This window comes from Scomber japonicus, chromosome 4, assembly GCF_027409825.1.
Source record: "Scomber japonicus isolate fScoJap1 chromosome 4, fScoJap1.pri, whole genome shotgun sequence".
Lineage (NCBI taxonomy): Eukaryota > Metazoa > Chordata > Actinopteri > Scombriformes > Scombridae > Scomber > Scomber japonicus.
In genome coordinates this window covers 6484878-6503845 of record NC_070581.1, presented here as the reverse complement: position 1 = coordinate 6503845, position 18968 = coordinate 6484878, and the positions used below count along the sequence as shown (strand labels likewise).

The following is an 18968-nucleotide window of genomic DNA, read 5'->3' as shown; positions in this document are numbered from 1 at the left end:
ATTGTCTGAACAAAATAAGCAACACTACCGGTATACCAGCAGCTGCAACAAATATGACAACACATCAGCTCTATTTTTACCTCCTACCATTGTCAGCATAGACGGATTGATGAATATTCATATTTTTGGTGTCCTTTCTGTATATTTTGGAACTTGAAGCTCATTTCTCTCTCTCACTCAGCTTATCTCCTCTGTTTCACCTATTTCTGAGTTTAAAGGGGAGGTATGACTCTTTAAGGTTTATGGGTAATATGACAGTAACTGTAAACAGTAAAGTCATATGAATGAGTGCGAGCTAACTATATCAAAAACTGTCACAAGGTGAGTTACCTTGACACTGCACCCGTGGGTCTCCCCAGTGGAACTGCTCACACTCAGTGCACTGTTTCCCTCCAAAGCCTGGACGACAGTGGCACTGGCCTGTGAACTATTGAAGACACACAGACACAGATTGGCAAAGATACACGGATGAACAAATGAGGATATAAAAATACAAATATAAACTTTTTTTTTTTTAGGCTTTCGGAGGCCTACATGCTTCCTCACCATGTTGCAGTGAGTTCCCAGAGCGTGATGTGGGTGGCAGCCACAGGGCTCACAGCCCAGGTCCTGACCATAGTTCCAGTGGTTGTGAGCACACTGGTCACAGTTATGGCCGGCCACGTTCTCCCTGCAGGGGCAGGCTCCAGTGTTCCGGTCACAGTGACACTGTCCATCACTACAAGCAGACTGCATGGTGCCAGCAGTCACACAGGTACAGCCTGAGAGGAGAAACACACAATATAAAATACACAAACCACTTCTACTCTGTACCCATTTAATCGTACACATTTGGAGGAAATGGCATTGTTAGCCTTTGACCTGAACACTTAACACTGGTAGACTTGTTTTCTGCTACTTTTGATGAAGAAATAATAATGTTTAAGCTGTGTGTGTGCTAGGGAGTGGGTGACTTGTCATTGTGGGATGTTTTGTTGTGGGATGAAATGTGTAGTGGTTGATGGAGGTAGCTAGCTGTCTTATAGGCTGGAGAGCTAAAACCTGCAGGGTGTTTCTAGTTAAATGGGTGGAGAAAACAGACTGGATTTGTAATTATTTCGTAAGAAAACTAGAAAGTTTTAAGTTGAATGTGTTGTAATTTTGTTGGTGTGGAGGTTTATTTGCCTTGGCAGCAACCTTTAAAGCTGAAAGCAAGTTACATTTTGGGCTGTTTCAGCTTCTATCAAAGGCAACTGACCAGAATCAACTTCAGCTCCAACACCAAAGTGAACATTTCAAGAAAATAAAAGTTTAATCAAGATGGTCAAAATAACGCCATCTTCACTCACGTCTGCAGTCATGGGCCAAAGCATTGCCATAGTAACCGAGTTGACAATAGTCACAGGATGGGCCGTCAGTGTGGTACAGGCACTTGAGACATTGGCCAGTCCTGGAGTCACATGAGTCAGGGTCCTGGGTGTCAATGTTGCCGCTGCACTCGCACGGGAGGCACTGCCCGCCAGGTTGCTCTGGGTTGCCATAGTAACCAGGGGCACACTGGTCACAGCGTGATCCTGGGGAAGAAAAGAGAGAATACAGCGTAACAATAGATGAGGTTTGTTCTTAGCTTCCATATCCACTTCCATATCTACTGTATACGTGGAGAAAATGAATATACCAGGCAAAAAAACCCCATCCAAATAAAGTTTCTCATTAAAAACTAAGTTTTGTTTTTGTACATGTGCTGGTTATGTGATGATGGAGATTCTTCTGTAACTGCAGGAACGAAATGTTAGTTTGCTGCCACTTTTAGTTTCAAAGTATATTGAACTATTTCACAAATTTAATAATTAAATGAATTACAATAGTTGTACCTAATAACATCACCATGGACACCTACATGCAGCGAAATACAAAAAAATAGCCCTGAAACAATTGATTCATTGAGAGAGAGAAAAAAAATTGAAATGTCTGATAATGTATAAATTCTTTAAATTTAAAAGTCCAAAATATTCACTTCTTAAAGTTTCTGAAATGTTAAGATGTGCTTCTTTTTTCTGTTGTATATGTTCGTATGTTGGATGTTTTGGGGTTTTGAACAGTTGGTGTGATACAAATTTGACAAAAAAAAGGGAAATGGTGATGGGCTACTATTTTCTGAAACTGTAAAGACTAAATTACTTATTCATTAGTTACTAGAAAAAAATTGTTGCCTCAGAAGCAGCAGTCACATCTGCCTCCACAGAGGAACCTTCCACTGAAACCATGGACCTGTATGACGCTGACCAAGCTGACCAAGCTGACAATGGTCCAGTCAATGTGCCCTCAAAAAATGAAGCCTCAGCTACTCCTCATGAGACTGACACAGATGGAGCTGGTCCAGCTTAAGAAAACACAGTGGTGGACTCTGATAAAGTTTCAACCACCAGCTCCAGAAGCTGTCAGAAAAAGCCAAGAATGAAGAGGTTCTTCAGCCGGCTGTTCAGGGCCATGTACTGCTGCTGCTGGTCTGCAGCTCTGGATGCATAACTGCATGTTTTCATGCATGTAATATGCAAATAAAAAGAAATGCATAACATCTACTGAATTGAATCTGTGAGCTATCTGTACAACTACAAGAGCTGTCATAGTAGCCACAGCAGTGGTTTAAATGGAAGCAGGAGCAGCGGGTTTAGTTGTCAGAAGTAACAGTAACAGTAACTGTAGTATTGTAATAGTTTTAGTAGTAATGATAGTGTACCGCAAAGATTATATACATATGTGTATATATACATATATATATATATATATATATATAAATCTTTAATAAAATTGTAAAAAGTGGATAAAAGGTCCAAGGCTGGATGTTGCAATAACACCTTAAATAAATCTAAACTTAGCAAGAAAACTGGTCTTTAAATAAAATGACAGAGCTTTACACAGATTGTTGCAGACAGCCAATCTGAAGGTATTTTAACATCATCCTACAGTGGGTTTCAGAAAATATTCAGAACCCTTCACTTTTTGTATACCGTGTTGCAGATTTCACTTTAAATGGATATAGTAACCATTTTTGCCAATAAATCTATACTCAATAACCCATAATGACAAAGTGAAAACATGCTTTTGGAAATGTTCCTTTTTAAAAAATTAAAGAAATGAAAGTGTTTAGAAAAATACATCATGTGACAATATCCTAATCCTCCTCCACATTTATTTCACAAAATACCAAAATAATTAACAGAGTGATGACATAAAGTTAGTAGCGCACGAAAGTTATTGAATCAGTTGTGGGTGTTCACATTAAGAGCACTCCCCTTACACAATCTCCAGGGCAATTGGTTGAAAAATACACACACACACACACACACACACACATAGACACACAAACACACACTTACCTGTACTATGATGCATTTGCTCCTTGAGAAACCAGACTTCATTTTAATAATTAGACTACAGCTATCAGTGTTCAGTGCTATCTTCAAAGTTTACTGCCTGCTGTCCATTCAGTTTGTAATACATCATTACTAATTATATCATGCACTTTTTAAAAATGTATTGTTCAGATATTCCATATTACAAAGAAACATTCCATTAAACATATGTTCAGTTAAAGGCAGCCTTGTTTGAGGTTTAGATTGCTGTAAATTTCAGCATTTTACAATTTTAACATTTACTGCAACTGAATATCAGCTGCAAATATTGTTTATCAGCCTCCTTGATTTACTAATTATCAGTAATAGAATCGGCCCTGAAAATGTGATATCAGTCGATCCCTACTTTTAAATTGCTTCTCAGTGATGTGAGACTGAAGTTGTTTGTTAAGCATTAATAATGTTAACAGACCAGTCATATAAGCCCAGTTAAAGACGGTGCAGTACAATGTGATGAGTAACTCACCAGCGTAGCCTTGTTTGCAGTTACAGATGATCTGGTTGGAGCTGTGGTCAGCTTGGCATGTGTAGCCATTAAAGTGGTCTGAACCGGGGTTACCGGGGCAGGGGCAGGGCCGACAGTGTTCCCCTGAGCCCAGCATCGGGTTTCCAAAGAATCCTGTCATACACCTGTGACAAATGAAATGCGTCATTTACAATGAGTCAAATAACCAGGGACCAAAATAGAGTACAGTCTGACACAGAGTGATTCTTACTGGTCACAGAGATGTCCTGCCGTGTAGTCCCTGCAGTCTCTACACTCTCCGGTTTGGGGGTCACAGCTGTCTGTGTGGCCGTTACACTGACAGGGGCTGCAGCTGGGGAAGCCCCACTGACCTGGTTGGCAGTCAGAACACTGACGCCCAGTGGCCCCCTGCCTGCAGTGGCACTGGCCTGTAACTGAGTCGCACTGGTGGCTAAACGAACCCTCCGCATGGCAGTCACAAGCTGGAAGGAAGAAGGTATTTAAATGTTTTCTTGGAAAGGAGCATGAGGTCAAGGTTTTGTTTTTCCAACATCAATAGCACATTTGAAGCAGACGCCACAGTTCTATAGCTAAGCTCAATGGTTTGTGCAAAGAGTTCCACATTGAGACCATTACATATGTGAATGCATGACCTCCAGAAAATGACCTAGATCTGATGGATAGATAGATGTAGAGCAGTTCTGTATTGATTGTATTGATTTGACAGCATCAGTTTGAATTATAAGAATAGGCTGAATTTTCTCTTACAGCGCAGTGGCTTAAAATGACACAGTGTAAGCACGCTTCTCTTTGGGTGAAAAAGGATATAAATCTGAAAAGGCAATCGTGTTCTACAGCGGGACAAATCAGAAATGTGCTACAGTATCAGGGACAGAAAACATGAAAATAATTTATGTCTTGTTCTGCCTTAGAAAATATTAGAATCTACATATAATATACATTTTTACATATAAAAACCTGTAAAATGGGATTTTCTAGTTTATTGCAGCTTACAAATCTATGAGAGGCATTTAACAAAAACAAAACAAACCTGATATCGTAGCAAATAGAACAGCATTATTTACATCTGTGAGTTTTCAGGTATATAATAACCCAGATGTATTTAAGTTACTGGGCTTGAACAAGTGTACAAGTCAGCTTTCTGCACACAGGTCAGTGAAGCTGCACCAGACTGATGCTTTTTACTCGACTTTAAAAAAAAGTCACGTAATTTCATTTTCTTTTACAAGATTTACAAGATTTTTTTACAAGACTCTTTCCACATCTGGCTCTGGGGTCGCCTTATGCCCTGATCTGTAAAAAAAACAATGTTACTGTATCATGTGAACAGACTCACCAGTACAGCCATTAATTCCAAAACCATAGGTTCCTGGAGCACACTGGTCACAGCGCCGACCCATCACGTTAGGTTTACAATGGCACTGACCTCCGACCTTATTACATTCACCGCTGAGGGAGCCCTGTGGGTCGCACTGGCAAGCTGGATACAACACATTTAACACAAGAAAGAATATATCAGCAAATAAATATCATTTAAAAAGCAAATAAAGGGTTTTAAACTGTCAGTGTTTCTGTGTCTACTAACCCAGAGCACCGTCGTGAATGATGGATGAAATGCTACAGATAAGTTTGGTGCACATCTCAGCCAGAGCGGGCATCGGCGTCATCATAAAGGAATCCAGGCACATGTAGCGAATCATCTCTTCTCGTCGATGCTCTGCCTCCGGATCGTCTTTGAAACCCGGAAGCTCGGTATATTTGGGGATCAGAACCAGCTATTGTGGTATAAAAAAAACAAAACAAGCCAGAGTTTAAAAAAAGTGGTATTAATTATAAGAGATACGATAACGATAGAGAAACATAAAAATGCTATACTTCTTTTAAACATAGCTCGCACAGAAAGAACATTGTCATAGGCACAGCTATTTGACTTACAATGTGTCTTTGAAAAGGTTATTCTTTCTTCACTGGGAATTCTTTAGTCTCTTTTTGTTTCATGATTTAAATGACTGAAAAGGTGCTTTAAAAGGACGCTTATTCACTTATTTAAAAGCCAGTCCCAAGCAAAAGTTGATTTGACATTTGCAATTGGATTTTCTCACCACTAGGGGGAAACATCATGGTGTGAAACATGAAGGAATTTAACCTCCATCATCATTTAATGTAGAGATACTTTTTTAATAGGGACAGCTTAAAAGCAAGTCTTAAAGGTGGATAATGAGGGTAGTGGTGTGACAGACCGAGTCTATAAGAATGAAGGCGGTGAGATGTCTGTGTGAGACCCCGTGGCGCTGGAACCTGATTGACACCGTGTAACGATTGCTTGGCTCGAAACAGAACGGCCTGGGCATCTGGATGTACCTGGAAGAACATGACACATGTAAATTCAGACTTTGATAGTATATATTTTCTTTCTCCTTCCTTTTCCTTCCATCTCCCTATTTCCTTCCACCAATTGGGTTCAATACTTGATAGGAAGTATCTGCTTACCTCTATGAATCTAAAGTTTTTGCCAAACACTGACCAATCAGCCTTGTGTACCAATGTAAAAACTACATACTACTGAGTTGCTGGTAATATTTTTTCTCATATTCTATAAAACTGAGTTAGACGTTTTTGTCATATCATGTGTTTTAATCCCACATAGAGTCAAAAGGTTTAGCATCAGTGTTAAACGTTTTATAAGAAGACAGAGAAGACAATACAGCAATAAGGCGGAGAAGTTATTCATATTTTTAGTGTGAATTTGGGAATTATTTTTTAAACACACACACACACACACACACACACACACACACACACACACACACAATATGAACCCTTATTGCTTTTATTTTGCAATGGTTAACAGTGAATTTCCGCTCAACAAACCCATTTACAATTCTCTTAATAATAAGTCAAAATATAATAAAATACTAATGTTATTTCTTCTTGTTTTATGCCTACAGTATTTACATTCATTTTCTACTTGGTGTGTCTTGCTCTGGATGTTTTGGTGCCAGGTTATTTCCTTTTCCCATGTCCTGACTTGCTGTTTGTTTCTAAAGCAAACAATGTTCACCACAGACAACACTGTTCACAACTCTCTACCTGTGTGTTTGGCTTCCACCCCTCTGCCTGTGCTCTGAGCTCACTTTGCTAATTGGCTTTGGCTGACGGACCAACCGCAGAGAACGGAAGGAGAGCTACGGTCCGCTGAGACAGCTAGATCCGGGCAGGGTCTGCCCTCTTAGTTCCAGATGAATTGAGACTATGAAAGGCTTTTCAGCAGGGTGAAACTAAACAGTCTTAATGTTGGGATTTTTTTATTTTTTATCCTATATCCTACTTTTTTCCTGCCTCGATTTTTCTGCAGGGATGATTAACACTTGATCTCAATTGATCTGCAGTAATCGGTCTAATTGCAACACATTAAGCTTTCAATGATACACCAGTTATTGAGATTGTGCCTACCTGAAGACCCTGTAGACCTGTCTGCACTCTTATAATTACACACATATTCATAATACAAACCATGTTCCTTTATTTCAAGGTCAAAATACACAATTCAAGAGAAACATCTAATATCAGACAGACTGCTAATTACTGGTGATTGGATCACTGAAGGGTTTTAACTGTCATGGAGACCAGTAGATTTATGATGACACAGCCAGATACCCACTGACATCATTTATAACTTGACTACAATGATGTTAATAACATACTATTATTGTTTCATTCAGGCATTTCCATACTATTCAATAAAGGGCCATGTGTCTGCAGGACAAGAGCACATGATTCGACCAATCAACCATCTGAAGAGTGAGATCAGTTGATTAAATGAGTCAAGCCTGGTGTGCTCCTTCTTGGTTGAAATGAAAACCTGCAGCCACATGACCCTTTATGGAATAGTTTAAACACTTCTGGTTTAATTGAAGATGAAAAGATGAAACATTAAAATATATCGTGCAAGAAGTATGCTTTGTTTTTGCAGTTTTCCTCTTTATTAAGATCATTTCCAGCTGATTATCATCTTAATATCAAGTCTACACACACAAACACACACACACGCATTCACAATAGTGGCCTCTGCTGTATCCATTTGAACCATTCTTTCTTGTAGCTGTCCAACTTTAAGGAAGTGTAATACTAAATGCTAATGCTAGTGTAACCATTTTAAGATGTTTAAAAAAAAAAAAACTAATGTAAGAAGCACTCAGTGAACCTGGAACACGTGTTTGAGGTTGGATACACATATTAATTCCTTGCCAGACTGTACTTTTCTCTGCTCGGCTCCGACAGCTCTGAGCTACAGTAAACAAAGCTGCTGCCCTTCTTTTTATATCGCTGTAGCTGATTCTTACACAGGCTTTCTGGTATGTTTGCCCTCTTATCAGTGAATCAATAGTTAATAATACAGGCCCGACTCACACAGTGCACACAAGCCTCGGCAGGTTTTAGTGACAACAATGCAATGATGCAATTCTTCCTGAGCTATAAATCAACACAAAGACACATCCAGACTGGGAATACTTGAACAAATCCTTTAGTGACTTCATAAACATAGCGGCCTAAATCTCAGAACTACAAAGACACATACACACACACATACACACACACACACGCACACACACACATACATACAGTGCATACATCTGAGTTTTGGTACCTGTTGCGGTGCGGCAAGGTGACTGTGTAGAGCTGTTCGGTTGGTAGAAGGTTTCCACATCGGAGACTTGAAGGCAGCAGTACAGATGAAATACTAACTATGGCCTCCCAGTCTTCTGTGGACTACACACACACACACACACGCAAGCTTAGTTCAAAAGACTTATATTAATTAGGAGAAGAGATCAACTCTGTAGTTTGATGTCCACATGCTCACACACCTCAGGTTCGTAGCGGATCATGATGTCATACTCCATGGCGTATGGGATGTTATCGATAGTGAACACCAGGCCGGCACCGTCTTTGACACGGGCAAAACCGGGACCGGTCCACGTCACCATGTGGCTGGGAGTGTGTTCTCTGTGAACGGGTCTCACGTCCGGCTGAAAGAGACAGACGTAGTTAGACAAAAATGATTTCTTCTTTTACTTGATATTATAATCACGTTCTCTCTTTCAATTTTGTGACCCGACTATCTGTTTTCTTGCTCTTTACTCAAATCAACTCAGCTTTATTTATATAGCACCTTTTCATGCCCAAATACACATAAGGAACATTTGACACAGAAGCAGTGGAGGATGTCAGTGATCTGGCTGGAACATAAAATGAAAGAAGATCTCTGATGTAGGGAGGAGCAACGTCATTTAAAGCTTTATAAACAAGTAAAAGAACTGTAAAATTGGTTCTGAAAGACACACGTAGCCATTGACGAGGTGATGTGATCCATTACTTTGTTTTAGTTTCTGGTCGCAGCGTTCAGAACCAGCTGCAGTTCTTCTTCCAGACTTTTTAGGTAATCCAGTAAAAAGGGAATTAATGGACTCTAAATATCCCTGCAGTCCTACAGTACATATTCACAGCTCTTTTTTCAGCCTGACCAGTTTGATATGATGTAACTAATTTGACAGCCAAGTATTTAATTCTTCTAAGTAGCCTCAAAATGCCAGGTGGAGCACAGAGCACATGACCACAATCCTTTGGAAGCTTGGAAGCTTTGGAAAATGTTGTACTGTTCATATAAAGATGTTGCTTAGTATTGCAGTTAAAGGTCATGTTCACCCTAAAAGTGAACTACCTGATTACTGACTTCAATTGACTTTAAAGGATAATTACCGTTTTTTAAAACCTGGACCTTATTTCTAGCATAAAATACGACCATTTACTCACCCAGACAATTTTGGTCTCATTTGGAGTCGTTCGGACGACCGGTGTACTCGCATTATACGGATATACGCAGTCGTCCGAACGACTCCAAATGACACCAAAGTTGTCTGGGTGAGTAAATGGTCGTATTTTATGCTAGAAATAAGGTCCTGGTTGTAAAAAACGGTAATTATCCTTTTAATTCAGGTGTATGTCATGGATATTCATTTCCATTTTATGAGTCTTTCAGGCTAAATTGCTTTACGGTTCTGCTCATCTACTTCAGTGCTTTCAGGTCACTGTAATTTGAAGGTGAAGCATCATGTACGTTTCTATTTTTATATTTTACTCTATGGTAATATCTCTCCATGGTTTATAACTCATTATTTCTCTTAGACTGGTTCTTTAAGCAGAGACTGAGGCTGTCTGTCAGACATTCTGTGGGTCTACTTAAACAATAAAAGTAAGATTTCACTTCTTTTTTCCATATTCTGTGATTGAAAGTGAAACTTCGCAACTACCTCAGCAATAACAGATGGCTGTATGGTTATGGAAAAGTGTTTCTACTTTCTTCTTATTATTATTATTATTATTTTACACTATATGCCACTATATATTGTTAACATAAATGAAGTACAAGGTAATTTCACCTCATAAAGCCTCTAAATGTCCATAAAAAGGGATAAATCTGAGGACACTTAGGTGTAACAAGTAGACACTGTGTTGTTTTAGGGCTCACAGGTCATAATAGTTGGCAACACCTTATCTACATTGATTTTTGTCCACCTGGTACCTGAAACTCTCCACCTACTGTTTGTTGAAGCTGGCGGATGCGTCTCAGCGCTGCCCGATGCTGCTGTGAGTTGGTGATGCGGCGATGACGTCGGTGCCTCCTCAGCTGGTTGCTGAGGTGCTGAACGCAGTCCGTCTCTGCCTGAGGCCGAACTTTGCCCTGAGAGAGGAGAGGAGAGGAGAGGAGAGGAGAGGAGAGGAGAGGAGAGGAGAGGAGAGGAGAGGAGAGGAGAGAAGAGGAGAGGAGGGTTTAATTCTATGTCAGTCTTTGCACTTGTAACAGAAACACTTCTCATAGTCTATGAACTTCATCCTGTACAGCTTTCTCATTCCTAAAGGAAAAAGGACAAAGCAGAGAGATCCACGCTGTGCTGAAAACCCCAGAGTGTGACAGACAGAAACAAAGACTGCAAGGCTGTCTGTGTGTGTGTGTAAGTGTGTGTGTATGTGTGTGTGCCGCGCAGCAGTAATCGGTTGTGACAGCTCGGTATCTGCGCTACTGTCGGCTGTTTTTATGGGTCACTTCAGCTACGGAGTTTGAATTATGCGCAAGAATGCAGAACTTTGACAGTATCCTCCCCAATCTGCCCCTCTTTTCTGTCCTCCAGCATGTACACACACTCCATCTCCACCCGCCATCACTTCAACACGTCGACAAACCGCGTTCACTCGACTCGGGAGCAGGAGACGACGGCCTCTCATCACACATCTCCTCATCTTCTGTGTCTTGCACTGTTGCCTTTCTACTCATAACACACTGGAGTCAATACTTGCCTTATTCCCCCCTCACATTCCTGTAGTGGTGATGTTGTAAACGTGGTCTGCCTGAGCTTGCCCAGAGGGCTGAATGTGGGTGGGGAGGGGGGGTACGGGGTCCGAGGAGATAGACAGAAGAAAAGAATGTGAGGAAAGAGAATAGGTAGAGCTGGTACAGCAGGGTTGTCAAACTAATATTCATTCAAGGGCCACATACAGACCAATTTGATCTTCTGTGGGCCGGATCATTAAAAAGATAGAGGGAAGAAGGAAGGAAGGAAATAAGGGAAGGAAGGAAAGACAGGCAAAAGGAAGGAGGGAAGAAAGGTAGGAAAGAGAGATAGTGAAGGACGGACAGACAGGTGGAAGGAAGGAAAGAAGGAAGGACAGACAGAAGGGAGGAAGGAAAGAAGGAAGGACAGACAGAAGGGAGGAAGAAAGAAAGGAAGGAAGGGCAGATGAAAGGAAGGACAGAAGGAAGAAAGGAAGGAAGGACAGATGGAAGGAAGGAAAAGAGCACTGGATGACAAGTGGGCCAGATCGCAACCCTTGGCGGGCCGCATGTTTGACGCCCCTGAGGTAGAGGATAGAGATGCTGATGTAGGGTGGAGGAGAGAATGTGAGAGTGATAGTGGGTAGTATTAGTCACTGACAGCAGGAACAGGCTTGTCATAATGGTTGTGACATGCTGGTCAGGTGGAAGCTTGAGGAGAATGTTAACAGAACGATGTATTTAACTAGATTGAAGTGGTTGTGAAAGGAAATGGTCTTTTCCTCTAACTGACACTCTCTCTCATGCAGCAGGTGCTAAATGTTTCCGTAAATACGGTGGTGTCTGAATAAAGCTGTAAGAAACATTCACGTAAAAGACAGCTGTGTCTTCATGAGAAAACATCACTTTAACAGATAGATGGAGCCAGTATTCTGTCTGAAAAGCACTTTCGACTTATCACCCATGCATATGCATTGAATGCCAATCCTTCAAAATCCCAACAATGGAATCAGAACAACAGGAAATATACATCTGTTATATCCATAACAATGTCTAGAGCTATCACAAGGTTAAAGCTTCTGTTGATGGTGCTGAGATATGTGTCTGTTATGCAAGGCTCATTGATTAAAGTTCACTGTTCAAGGATGCAGCACAAGAGCAACAAAGATACAGCTGTCATGTACTACTGATGAGAGAGAACATGAAAAAGAAAGATATATATATATATTATATTGTTAAGATGTTGGTATATATTATATTGTTATATATTATATTGTAGACCTTGTTATAGCACATGAAGCCATGATTTACCAGATATGAGAGTGGTACTGATCTTTTTATCAAACCCTATTTCTAAAAGAAAAAGACAAACATGGCTGTTCTATAGTGTTTATGAAAGTGTATGTGTTGGGTTTTTTTGTATCTGATCCTGTTTAACCTTCCGACTTGACCTTCCTACCCTCCTAACAGCTCTACACCAACGCAGCAGCTCATCTTCTGTTGCTGAAGATCTATTAACATTCTGAATCCAGGAGTAACAGCGAGCTGAGATGTGGATTAATGAGCGGGGCGGAATTATAGCTGTGTTCTCACCGGCAGCGCTGGGTCGCTGGGTGAGTACCCCGTGGTATCTTCTGCTTCGTACTTGTAGTAGTCGAGTGGAGCGCAGAAATAGCCGGGCTGCACCTCCGAACACTGTCGACCTATGAGGTGTCTCCTGCAGTCGCATTGTCCGTTCTCCATCATGCACCTTGTGGAACAGAGAAGAAAACTTTCAATGTCTTTTTATAACTGACTTCACTCACACACACGTCATAGTTATATATATGTATACAGTATATATATATATATATATGCCATACTTAGACTTTTTTTATAAAGAAAGTATACATTAAAGATACATAAAAAAATGAAAATCTGTACCTATTGTTGAAGGCTCCACCGAAATCACAGTCACACTGTCTGCAGCCAGCCAGGTCATTACTGAGTCCCCAGTATTCAGGCTATCAGGGATGGAAATCAACTTTAGAAACCATGATGCACAATGACATGTATAGTGTGCCTGGCATTAACATACACCTGGCTTTCACCAAAACAACTGCCACGTTGTTGTACATTAGTGATATAATTTCCTGTTACGTCCTTATCGAAGACTCATCAGGACATATTAGCGTTTACACTCCAACAGACATGTAGTCAAATGTAGCCTTGATGGTCGTTTACACTTGTATTTAGTGCTTTAGTCCTCTAGGATGTTGTGTCTCCATTGCAGAGTAGGACCTTGATAGGACCTTAATATTAGTCTTCTTCTGGGTTTTAAAAATGGCGCTTATTTAGGTGCTTTCTGAAAACGCCACCACTTATGAAATGGCAAAACAGTCAAAACAATTGCTATCATTGCCCTCAACAAAATATAAAAAGTATGTTCTGTTCTTTAGTTTTCCTCTTTAAATATGCTTTATTGTGACAAAGACATGAGTACTAGCTCATGGCCATATGTATAACCCCCATAATTATCAATAGTATTTAAATATTTAAAAACTAGGGGGCCAGCTCTATGTTCCCACAGCTTTATGTTCCCACAGCCCGAGGTTCCCACATTTCTAACTTTCTTTTCAAAATTAGGCCCTATGTTCCCACACAGCTAAATTTTAATAATCTCTTAGAAACATGGGAACATAGCGCTGTGGGAACATACATAGTGCTGTGGGAACATAGAGCTGTGGGAACATAGACATGCTCCCAAAAGCAGAACAGTTGTGACTAACCAGACACTGGTTGCAGTAGCGGCCGGTGACGTATCTTTTGCAGGAGCAGTCTCCACTGATCTGATCACACGGGGCTCCCACCATAATGATGCCACGAGGGTCACAGTTGCATGCTGATGGAAACACACACACACACAGAAAGAGAGAGAGAGAGTAAGAAAAGTGTCAGAGGGGCTTTAAAGATCTCCTCTTGGATTTCCATCCTTCCAGTAGTTGGACAGACGCTAGCATACGTACGCTGGCAACCGAGCGGGTCGTTCTGGCTCAGGCCGTAGTAACCCTCCTTGCAGTCGTCGCAGCGCATGCCTTTGACGTGGGCTTTGCAGCGACACTGTCCCGCGATCATCCCCATGTCCACGTCGGTGTGGCTGTCGCACACTCCCCCCTCCAAAGAGCCGACCGGGTCGCAGTCGCAGGCTGGGGGTCCGAAGGGTGGGGCGGAGAGCGGAAGTAAAAGGGGGGAAGGAACGAGAGGAGAGAACAAAAGGACATAAATGAAGATGTGAAGAGATACACAGGATGAGAGCAATGAGGAAAATTTACTGAAAAGCACTTAGCTTCATGACAGAAAAAACTGACCCTTAAAAGTGGCTGTTGTGCAGGCAAACTGTAAGGAGATTTTCATGTGTCCTTGTGCTATTGTTCTGAATTTGCATAGATTATACACAGATTTATACTATGCAGTGAGGCTTGTGATCCTAAAACTAAATGGAGCTTTTCATAACTTTATATGTTCTGAACTCAGTCTCAAAGATTTCTTGAACTATCTGAGTGTACTGGCAGAGTAAATATAACATTTAATTGAAGCACAGAAGTGGACAATCCAAAATCATGGCTAAAACAGATTTTTACAAAAATAACAAATGACTCACCGACACAAACCCGTGGATCCCTGATGTCCCTGTTAGGCTCTTTGTAATAGAAAGGTTTGCACATCTCACAGTTGCGTCCCATGGTGTTGTGCTGACACTCATCACACACTCCCCCGCTGACGTTACCCGTGGCCAAATACACCGCCATGTCAAAGTGGCACTGCTCTGAGTGGCCGTTACAGTTACACTCTGGAGAAACAAGCAAGATAGTGAACAAATAAGGACTAATTAATTAGCTGCACTGTGAGAGTTAACAACAATTTAAACCCCAGCAGTGGGAGAGTCGAGTTGACATATTCTAAAAATCAACCACATCATCTCTGCTCAACCATTTTAATCCTTTTAAAGCAAGCAAAAAGCAGCTTAATGAGCCGCTGGTCTTTTTGCATGTGGCTGTAGTCGAGAGACATTGTACACTCATTAACTTCATATCAGCATCATCAGACCAGCATCATCAGACCAAACACTGTTGCTACAGTAACTACAGCAGATGCTCATCAGCACTATGGACAAGTGTGACTCTACTAAACCTTTTTAAACAAAGAAATTAACTAATATTTATGATTTATTTGTCTTACACAGCTGACAAAAATGTAGAATAAATGTAATTAAATTCATGTAGTTAATAAATAGTTTAAGGCCTTATTATCACTACTGGGTTTGTTATTTTTGGATCAATAGAACCAGAAAAAATGTATTAAATCACTTTCTATGTATTATTAAAAATGTCTTAAACAAAGGCCTGAGCATTGACGTCCTTTATATGATTTCAAGGGCAGATGATGTTCAGTCTACATTATGTGATATAGATGTTTTTTTCATAAATGATAAGGGACACGCATAAAAACACTGAAAAAACCTGCCCATGCTGTGTAAGCCATGCCTAAAATTATACACTGTAATCTAAAAAAAAATGTGATTTCAGCTGTAATACACTTATTCCTGCTGCTGACTGCTACATAAAAGAAAATGTCTATCACTGTCAAACAAGTCAGTAAAATTGCTTGCTAGAGGTTCTGAGGAGCTTAGCCTTTGAGAAGAAAAGACAGTAAAACTAAACTAAAACGTTTATGCTCATATCAGAATTTTTTTTGAGACAGCACCACCAGGTGTGGAGCGTGTTCCCACCTCTGCATGTGTGTGGGTTCTCCACCTCGGCAGGTCTCCACGGCAGGTCGTTGTGGAAAGGACGACATCGCTCACAGTTCAGGCCCTCTGTGTTGTGTTTGCATACGCAGCGACCGTGGATCTGGCCAATCAGAACACAGCAAAACGTAAATAGGTTAATGTAAGCAGCGTCAGATATGAGATCATCTCTGTGATAATTTGTGCTAAACAAATTAGACAAGCACAAACAATTTCTGCTCTTGTTCCTTTTTTTATGCGATAAGTTTGGAGATGATGAATGATAGCGTTTTGCTGACTCACCATGCCGTGTTCCTGCGTGTCAACCCCTGGCACCCTGGCACACTCTGAGGAGTGTCCGTAACAGAAGCAGCTCCCTCTCACCACCAGCTCGTAGATGGCGTAGTAATATTTCTGGAGGACGTCGGAGCGTCGGTCCAGCAGGTCGTCTCCCAGAGTGTTCAGCTTTGTGAAGTTGATACGCAGGTTGGTGATGCGCAGAAGTTCTGTTAAGGATCAAAGAAAAAAGATTCATTAAGCTTGATTTGTGGCTGAAGCTGTATTCATATGCCAACGTTTTTGTCCTAAATGACTGATATTAAGGTGTCCATTCTTGTTGTTGATACCTCTAAGGAAAAGTTTGTTTGTTTAAACTTTAATATTACTTAAATGTCAAAATGTCCAACTTTTACTTTTTTGTCTTATCCTCAAAAATGATGTCATCTTACTTGTAAAGGTTAAAGTCAGAGGAAAATTATGGATGGTGTTAAGTTTGTCTGAATTCAAATTGACTCATGTTTGAACTTTTGATACAAACAGTCTTTGTTAAAGAAAACTGAAGAACACTTCACTAACCTTGAATGTCCAAGCTGTAGGGGTCTTTCACATGAATGGCAGGATCCAAAACTTTATAAATGACCTTAAATGCAAAACAGAGGGTTTTTTAGTAAGTCATTTTGGGAGAAATCCTGTTAGATTTTAGGGTTTGAGGAAATTTTCATCGATTTTAAAACAGGCATGTTCAAATGAAATGAACAAATTTACAAATGTTCTCTCATTAATAGTATTTAAATGAGACAATTACAGCACTGAATGTCTATGTCAAACAGAGTAGTTTTCATTAGTGGATTCATATTGGTGTCACATGCATGAGGGATTCACAGGAAACATTTGCTGCTGCTGCTATTTCACATTAAAAGCATTCAACATGGGGTGACTTTTATTGTGAAAGTCACAGGAAACACTGAGTTTGTCACAGAGCACTGACTGATTAAAAACAAGTCTACATTTTGTGGCAGCAGATCAGCTATATATAGTTTATATATTATTAATATTGTAGTGATGAATAAAACAGAAACACTGAGCTGTGAACTGGTCTTTCCACCACATTTACTGAGAATGAAATGTTACAGATTATAACTTCTAAACTTTTAATTTTATATTATTTTGGTATTTAATAGTCACCAACAAATGCCTCCTATTTGAGTGCTGATAAAAAAGTTGAGTGACTAGCTGTTTTCAGAGACGATGTAGCCTTTTTTTAAGATTGAAACTACACAATAAATTTATAATGATTTATGTCTCTAAACTCTTAAAATATTGAGAAATGAACTGCTACAATGTTTTTGCTTTTTTGTTACTAATAAATAAATAAATAAATAAATAAAAATCAAGAATATTGCCTGCTACATCTTCATCTCTGTACTATCAACAGTATCCTCCTGGTCCGATGAGTCTTTCCTGTCTTACCTCTCCGTTGGTGGAGGGTTCGATGTCAGAGTAGCGCTCCTCGCAGATGATGTCATTGATGTGGTGCAGGCCGTTGGCGGGGATGCCTGGGAAGGTCCTGGTACAGTTTGAGGCAAAGTAGCGGTAGGGGCGCCATGTGCGTCCGAAATCAGCAGAACGCTCGATGATCATGGCTGCAGGTCGGAACGTCTGGGAAATAGAGAATTTAAGAATGTTTAACTTCATTTGCTACTATTTTGGTGATTTTTTTCTTTTTAAAAGAGGGATCACAGGGAGGTTTGTGGTGTATGTATGAATATAATACATGCCACATCAATCACTAAGTTATACATTATCTCTGTAAAATCAGTGATCAGACTATTTATCTAGACTTCTTATTCCATGTTTGCTTCACTGACAGCAGGACAATGGATTCAAGCCGGATGGAATGCAGCCGCTGAATTTTTTTGAGTGTACACAACAAACACAAAACCAAGACGAGTATGCGCCTTGACATGCTTCAAGCACATACATGAGTCACCTTGTCAAACAGAGGTCGACTAATACACACATGCACATAGCAGGCTTGTCACGTACATGTGTGGAAAAAGTGTGTGCGTACCTTGAACTTCATGATGAGATGTGTGAAGTGGAATTCGGCCTCCAGGTTCAGTCTGATACTGACGCTCTCCTCTCCTGTGGAGGAAATGACTGTCAATCGATAGCATAACAATGCAACTGATGCTGTAGGCTTGTCTGCTACAGTCACTGTCCATTTTCTATAGTTTCTTCTTCTAATATCACCCATATATGGACATACATTTATGCTATAGTATTTTCCTTTTTTTTATCACTGCATCTCAAATGTACACATTCTTTCCAACCATTGATTTGAAAACACAAGAACAACCTGATCAGAGCTGATTATGTACGCACCGTTGACAGATTGCCACCAGGTGTTGTCTTCGAATCGATCTGCGAGGTAGATCACATTTTCGATGCGGTGGCTGTTTTTGTGGTGGTACGGGTCATAGTGGCGCCGGGAGTTACACTCAAAACACTTGTCTGATTCCTGTCGAGGTGAAAAACATTAGTGGTTTTTTAATTCCATCTCTTTCAGGTTTGCACTGAGGAGATGATAAACCCTCCTCCTCCAATTTACAGTGCGTCAGTCCGTGGTGAGAGAGGAGCAAAGCCGCATTCAAATAAATAAATGAGGATTTTGATTGACAGTCAGTGTTTTTATCATCGCTCTGAAAGTGA

General features: G+C 40.4%; 1 protein-coding gene across 1 annotated transcript in view; it reads right to left on the bottom strand.

Annotated features, from left to right (window-relative positions):
* Positions 1-18968, bottom strand: part of lamb2l (laminin, beta 2-like) — a 44192-nt gene that overhangs the window by 9568 nt on the left and 15656 nt on the right. The window contains exons 4-25 of the mRNA XM_053317339.1: positions 18642-18777; positions 18328-18401; positions 17727-17915; positions 16833-16896; positions 16281-16483; positions 15981-16101; positions 14853-15041; positions 14218-14397; positions 13981-14093; positions 13136-13215; positions 12806-12962; positions 10484-10624; positions 8751-8912; positions 8531-8652; positions 6123-6243; positions 5468-5657; positions 5219-5362; positions 4112-4343; positions 3862-4025; positions 1329-1553; positions 547-761; positions 331-427 (exon numbers count right to left, since the gene is read on the bottom strand). Coding sequence (XP_053173314.1) covers positions 331-427; positions 547-761; positions 1329-1553; positions 3862-4025; positions 4112-4343; positions 5219-5362; positions 5468-5657; positions 6123-6243; positions 8531-8652; positions 8751-8912; positions 10484-10624; positions 12806-12962; positions 13136-13215; positions 13981-14093; positions 14218-14397; positions 14853-15041; positions 15981-16101; positions 16281-16483; positions 16833-16896; positions 17727-17915; positions 18328-18401; positions 18642-18777 — 3319 coding nt within the window. The remainder of the gene's footprint in view (positions 1-330; positions 428-546; positions 762-1328; positions 1554-3861; positions 4026-4111; positions 4344-5218; positions 5363-5467; positions 5658-6122; positions 6244-8530; positions 8653-8750; positions 8913-10483; positions 10625-12805; positions 12963-13135; positions 13216-13980; positions 14094-14217; positions 14398-14852; positions 15042-15980; positions 16102-16280; positions 16484-16832; positions 16897-17726; positions 17916-18327; positions 18402-18641; positions 18778-18968) is intronic.